This window comes from Octopus bimaculoides, unplaced genomic scaffold (assembly GCF_001194135.2).
Source record: "Octopus bimaculoides isolate UCB-OBI-ISO-001 unplaced genomic scaffold, ASM119413v2 Scaffold_253773, whole genome shotgun sequence".
Taxonomy (NCBI): Eukaryota; Metazoa; Mollusca; class Cephalopoda; order Octopoda; family Octopodidae; genus Octopus; species Octopus bimaculoides.
In genome coordinates, this window is record NW_026430968.1 from 1 (window position 1) to 6,882 (window position 6,882).

At 36.0% G+C, this 6,882-nt stretch overlaps 1 protein-coding gene across 1 annotated transcript in view; it reads right to left on the minus strand.

Annotated features, from left to right (window-relative positions):
* Positions 1-156: 156 nt before the first annotated feature.
* Positions 157-6,882, minus strand: part of LOC106882991 (kinesin-like protein KIF28P) — an 18,823-nt gene continuing 12,097 nt past the window's right edge. Inside the window, exons 6-8 of the mRNA XM_052978371.1 lie at positions 6,443-6,568; positions 4,979-5,152; positions 157-889 (exon numbers count right to left, since the gene is read on the minus strand). Of these exons, the coding sequence (XP_052834331.1) occupies positions 812-889; positions 4,979-5,152; positions 6,443-6,568 (378 nt within the window). The 3' untranslated portion in view covers positions 157-811. The remainder of the gene's footprint in view (positions 890-4,978; positions 5,153-6,442; positions 6,569-6,882) is intronic.

A 6,882-nucleotide genomic window follows, 5' to 3' on the forward strand; every position in this document is an offset into this window, starting at 1 on the left:
TTTTTTTTTTTTTTATACAATTCCTAATGATATTTAATTACAAAAATACAGTAGGATTTTTTTTATATACATTGAATAGCTATGGAGGTTACGTAGAGTAAAATAGGAATCAGAGGGCAAAAATGGTTGAGAATCATTGGGTTAGATGGACCAATATGAATTTGAGATATTTTAAAATGGTTTATTAAGGTTATCGGCATGGTTGTCATTTTTTTTTACATAGAAAACAAGTTAATCTGTGTAATGTTTACTGGCTAGTTACGATGTTTTCAATGCAGGGCAGGGAGATATGATGAATTTCTACCAATTTTAGGTAGAAAATGTTAAATTTTGCCACCTTTATCGTCTCATTCATAACTTTGATAAAAATGACAATTTTTACCAAGTTTATTGTCTCATTGATAATAATTGTAGGTGTACCATATGTACAAGAATATTTTGTTGTAATTCAGACGTCATATTCTATGGTGTAATGTTACTACAGAGTGGAAAGTCAAGTTATTCCATCTTTTACATATGGTAGAATATTATGTGTCTCTATAACAAGAACTGAAAAACCAATCTCTGCTATCTGTTGTTACAAGTAGTGAAAAGCTAAGTTGTAACTTCAGAAAGTCATACTATAACCATGTGTATTCCAGCATGTGTAACGCAGGTGGAAAGTTGAAGTAGATTGTCTGTAAGGAAGAGTGAATGTAAAGCTGAGTTGTACCATCTTTACCAGTGGGTAGAGAGTTAGGATGGATGGATGATGGATATCGTCTATAATTTTGGGTTGATGTCCAATCTGATGTGGCTGTGTAGCGAAAGTTTAGCTGATCACACATGAGACACTGTTCTGTATTTTGTTGTCAAACTTTTTGCTGAGAGCTTTATATTGTTCTGATAACTGTAACAGAGAAAACATAAAAGTCAGATACAAAGTGTAGAGTGTGAGCATTTAGTGGTTATATCTGAGTGCATGTGTGTTTAATGTTGATATCTGTATCATCTATGTATGTTTGCAGATTGCATCTGTGTGTATGTTAGGTGGTTGTATTTGTGTGTGGGCATAAATTGTTGAGTAAATATATGGATAAACTATTTTTGACCTCTACACACTAGATTGTTAAAAAGCTAAACACCCTGATCTTTATTGTCTTCAGAGAGGATAAATTGGGACTGTGGTATTCATGCCCCTTGTCAGAACAGTAGTAGTGTAAAAGAAATAAATGGCTCTGACTTGGAATTGAACCTGGCCTACACAATCCATTCTCTGGTGTTTAGAATAGATTAATACAATGCAGATAAATATTTGAAATATTCTGCTCTACTCCAGGCACAGGGCCCAAAATTTTTGGGGACGGGGCCAATTGATTAGATTGACCACATTATGCAACTGGTACTTAATTTATCGACCCTGAAAGGATGAAAGGTAAAGTTGACCTTGGCAGAATTTGAACTCAGAACATAAAGACATGAAATACCACTAAGCATTTCGCCTGGTGTGCTAACGTTTCTGCCAGCTCACCACCTTAAATATTAAATATAATTTACATCCTCACCTGTGCACACACACACATTTATATATATATATATATATATATATATATATATATGTCTTCTAGTCCAAGTTTTAGTAGAAGCACATGGCTTAGAGGTTATATTTGACCATAAGATTGTGGTTTCAATTCCTGGACTGGGTGATGTATAGTGTGCTTGAGCACTTCATTTTATGTTGCTTCATTTTGTGAAGCAACATAATGATGTTTATTTCAAGTGCTCCTATGGGTCTGAAAATAAGCTACAGGGAAATTCTAAGTTATATCCTAAGAGATCTTGAAATTACAAGGATGACCAAAACTTCAATCTCTGTGTAGCAACTTCAAGTACATGGAGCAGGTAAGTGAAAAATGAATGAAAGTCAGTGAAAAATGTAATTGGACCTGGTTTCTGTTTTTGAAGCAGAAACTAGAAAAAAAAGTGAAGTGAGATGGTAATTAGTTCATATAAGCTATGTATCTTCTCTAATGCAAGGCACATGTTTCTGTCTCTATCACAGTTTATCACCTGGTACACAGCTACCTCCCTTACTATTACACTCTGCTTAATTGAAGGATTTTGTCCTTGCAAGTTATATGGCAACCCCACTGGTGCTGGTGCCACATAAAAAAGCACCCAATACACTCTGTAAAATGGTTGATGTTAGGAAGAGCATCCAATCACAGAAACCATATCAAATCAGACAATAGAGTTTAGCTCATATTCTGGCTTGTCAGATTGAGTTAAATTGCTCTACTGATGCCAGCATGGAAAGTGGACATTAAAATTTGTGGAGTTGCTTCATGTTGCAAACATTGAACTGAGGTGGGTCTCTTGCTATGTTGAATATAGGTACATATAACTACGTATATATTACATAAGTATGTGTGAGTATAAATATATATATATATGTATGTGTGTGTGTGTAGTTATATTCTGTTATATTATGTGACAGATAAATATATTTTTTCTGCTATATTCAGATAACTGAAGTAGTTAATTTGAAAAATAGAGAAGCAGTAAAATCAATAACAGTCACCCAGCAAGTATGAGGGACAGCATAATTGGTAATAGTTACCTAATTTAATATGAATGGCAGTGTAGTCAGTAATAATATTGAGTTACTGAGCAAGTGTTATTATGGTGTGAACCTATCAGTGAGCACGTTTCTTACTCCTAAATTTGTGATTGTTATAACAGCACATTGTACTGAAAAATATTTAGGTTATGATGTTGAATTTAATGTTAGATCATGTATTAACAAACACAGTTTGGCAAGAAGAGCTATATAATAAACAAAGCAAGGATGGCATGTACAGACCTGCACACAGTATGACAATGATAACATGTACACACATGCGCATACACACATGCGCATACACACATGCGCATACACACATATTCTCAGAGCATAATAAAGCTAACATGCACAACATAACAAGGATGACATGTGCAGAGACATACAACATGGTAAAGATGTTATGCACAGAGATGCAAACACACACACTCAACATGGCAAGTGTGGCATCTACAGACACACACAACATGACATGAAGGTTGTGATATTCACTTTAAACAATAAACTGTTTGCTGACAGTTGAAAAAGTGATTGTTATCGTTAATCTCCGACTGTAGAACAGAAAAGTGTTGAAACTAAGCCCTGTATTTAATTGAAGTTTCTAAATTTCCGAACTGGTTTCTATGTAGTTAATAGCAATAAATATATTCAACTGCAACAATTTATAAAGCTAAGACAAGATATAATTTCTGAAGAAATGTAAGAGATGAATCTTGCCCTAGATAGAATGTCAGTATAACACTGATATTATTGATTTCAAATTTTGTCACAAGGCCAGCAATTTTTTTGGGGGGGAGGGAGTAAGTCGATTACATTGACCCCGGTGTTCAACTGGTGCTTATTTTATTGATCCTGAAAGGATGAAAACCAAAGTTGACATCAGTAGAATTTGAACTCAGAACGTAAAGACTGATGAAATGCTGCTAAGCATTTTGCCCAGCATGCTAACAATTCTGCCAAGCTCACCCCCCTCCCTGTGTTGTTAATAAATCCTTTCTTCTATAGACACAAGACCTGAAATTTTGAGGGAGGAGACTAGTCAGTTATATCAATTCCAGTGTTTCACCGGTACTTAATTTTTTGGCCCCCAAAAGGATAAAAGGTGAAGCCAACCTCAGCGGAATTTGAACTCAGAATGTAGTGACAGGTGAAATACTGTTAAGCACTTTACTTAGCATGCTAACAATTCTACTAGCTCACCACATGTTAATAATGATAAATATATTCAACTGCAACAATTTGTAAAGCCAAGACATAATTCCAGAAGAAAAGTAAGAGATGAATCTTTCCTTGGACAGAGTGTCAGTGTATCAATGACATTAACAGAAGATTTGATAAACTATTCTAGAGAGCTAAGCAGGAAGTGGCCAAATAATTGCCTTGATTAGAGATACAAAAATATCCCCCGCCACAGTAGATTTGATCTTACAATTAACATTGGTAGTGCTGTCTTTATCTATTTAACCATCAGTTAGTAATCTTTTTTTTTCACCACTGACCAATTTCATGCAAGACAATTTTTCCATAACTGGAGTATCGTGTGATTAACGAAGCACAATAAAGCGCATAATATATGATTTAATTATTACATATATAATTTTTTAATCTTTTACTTGGTTCTGTCACTTGACTGGCTATGCTGGAGCACCAGCTTGAACAGATCAACCCCAGGACTTATTTTGTTTTTTCAGCCTAGTACACTTATTCTATTGGTCTTTTTTTTGCCAAACTGCTAAGTTACAGGGACACACCAACACCTGTTGTCAAGTGGTGGTGGGGACAAACACAGACACAAAGACATGCATACACAAATATATACATACATACATGCACACGCACAGACGCACAACAAGCTTCTTTCAGTTTCTTATTTCTTTATTGCCCACAAGGGGTTAAACGTAGAAGGGACAAACAAAGGGATTAAGTCGATTACATCGACCCCAGTGCATAACTGGTACTTATTTAATTGACCCTGATAGGATGAAAGGTTAAGTCGACCTTGGCGGAATTTGAACTCAGAACGTAGCAGCAGACGAAATACCGTTAAGCAGTTCACCCGGCATGCTAACGTTTCTGCCAGCTCGCCGCCTTTTCAGTTTCTGTCTACCAAATCCATTCGCACGACTTTGGCCAGCTCAAGGTGCCATGCAGTGGGAGTGAACTCAAAACTATGTGATTGAGAAGCAAGCTTCTTACCACACAGCTATGCTATACCCTGCGGACTGCATCAGTCAATAAGATGGAAATGGAATTTAAAAATTTAATGTTTCTGTGTAGCCCAGTACCAAATGATCTGTGACCTGGCAGTGTTCCACAACCTGGTGGTTAGGGACCCCTGCACTTGACCATTTCTTCTTTAAGTCGGCTAGAAATGCTTACCTCTGTCTTTGGTTTCATTTTATCATCATAGCAAAGATGTGCTACTTTACAATAATCAATCAACCCATTGCCATTGTCCAGTTCTGACGCTAGTTCTTCTTCATCTTCTCCGAATACATACAGACTGATGATTTCATTTTTATCTCCCAATGCTGAGGTTTCTATACTGCCATCCTGTGTGGAAACAAAAGTAAATCCAGGAAAATTTCATGTAAGTTCCAAGGGTTTAATTTCATCTGATAATATAGCAGGGGTGAGAAAGGGATGCACCCCAGGAGACACTTGTAGCAGGGTGGCATTTTTGAGCCCACTGTATAAACCTGCAGAGGCTTGAGAGAAAGGTGGGGTCTGGACCAAGGGGGTTGGAGCTATCTGGAGGTGGGATTGGGGGTGGATCACAGGTTCTAGCTATGCCACTAAATTAATCAGATAATTATTTTCCAGTCTCACCACCTGTGAACTAAAAAGCCAACATAATAACTCTAAATGTAATACAGGCATGGAGATAGGAGCTTGTGACCTTCTATCACAGGCCAAGATAATTCTCCATCTATTACCCTACCTGAGTTACAAAGGCAATAAGAAATAAACCCATCTTTTCTGACAAAATAATAAAAAAAATACAATATTTGTGACATAAGTTTATTACTTTCATAGTATTATTTATAGTGAATGCTTCTGTTAGGAATAAGACAAAATATTATTATAATACTATTACAACTAAAGATGTCTTGTACAGTGGAGTACAGCTTCCATCTGGGATGGTGCTGCTCCTACACTCACAAGTATCCTGTACAGTGAAGCACAGGACCCAACTGGAATGTTACTTCTACTATACATAGGCATCATGTGCAGTGAGGTTCATCTTCCATCTGGGAGGGTACAAATGCTGTTTCACATAGAGACATCCTAATGAAATCAAAAAGAAGACTGTATGCCTAATCAACAAAAAAATCAATCTTCAACACACTTAAACTAATGCCCTGTTTCTTCTCTCTGTTTTTCTTTCTTCTGTTGCTACAGCTAAGGTGGTTGCTCTTCTCAACTAGCTCACTACATATTCTCTCCATCCATATCGACTAGATATACCTATTTCTCCTCATAAATCACATTTGAAACAAATTAGGATAAAAAAAAACCAAGAAACCAAACAATGTAGTCCCATATATATAAAAGGACAAGATGGTCTCAACTGAGATACTTCCATTTAATGATCTTGGATGAAAGATAACAGCTATTTCTATATTTTACCTCCAAAAAATTCCCCAAGCTGTCTTCCCATGACCTGTTGCTTTCCAAAATAACCTTTTTGCTGATGTTTTCTTGCAAACTATAACTTAAAAAGGTTCAACCTTAACACCAACCACATAGGTTTTACTTGGGAGGGTCAACTAAAGTTATCAGCACATTCCATTTGCCAATCATTAACATATTTAGTAAAGAAAAAACAAAATCAAAATATACCTCATTTGATGAAAGATTTGTTCTAAATTTTGTTCCAGTACTCTTGGCTACAGCAGAGATGGATTGCCAAAACTGAATGAATTGTTGTTCCTCTTCTGGCTTTTGGGACCATTCCAGGCAAATTTGCTGAGTGTGATATAAAGTATGAGATTATATCTGTGTGTGTGTGTGTCTAAATACAATCATACATACATACATACATTTGTACATATGTACATAAATACATACACATGGTTCAAAATTGTACAATAGACAAAAAACAAAGGACAGAAGCAAGTGAGGGAACAACAAACAAAGTGTATTAGTTTGGCACTCTGGGAAAATGGAAGAGTCTTTAACATTTTTCACCTACGCTCTTCTACAGAAAGGAATGAGAAGAGAAAACAGATGGAGAAAGGATTTTTTTCTTTTCTCTGTGTCTGTCTGGATTAACAGTTATA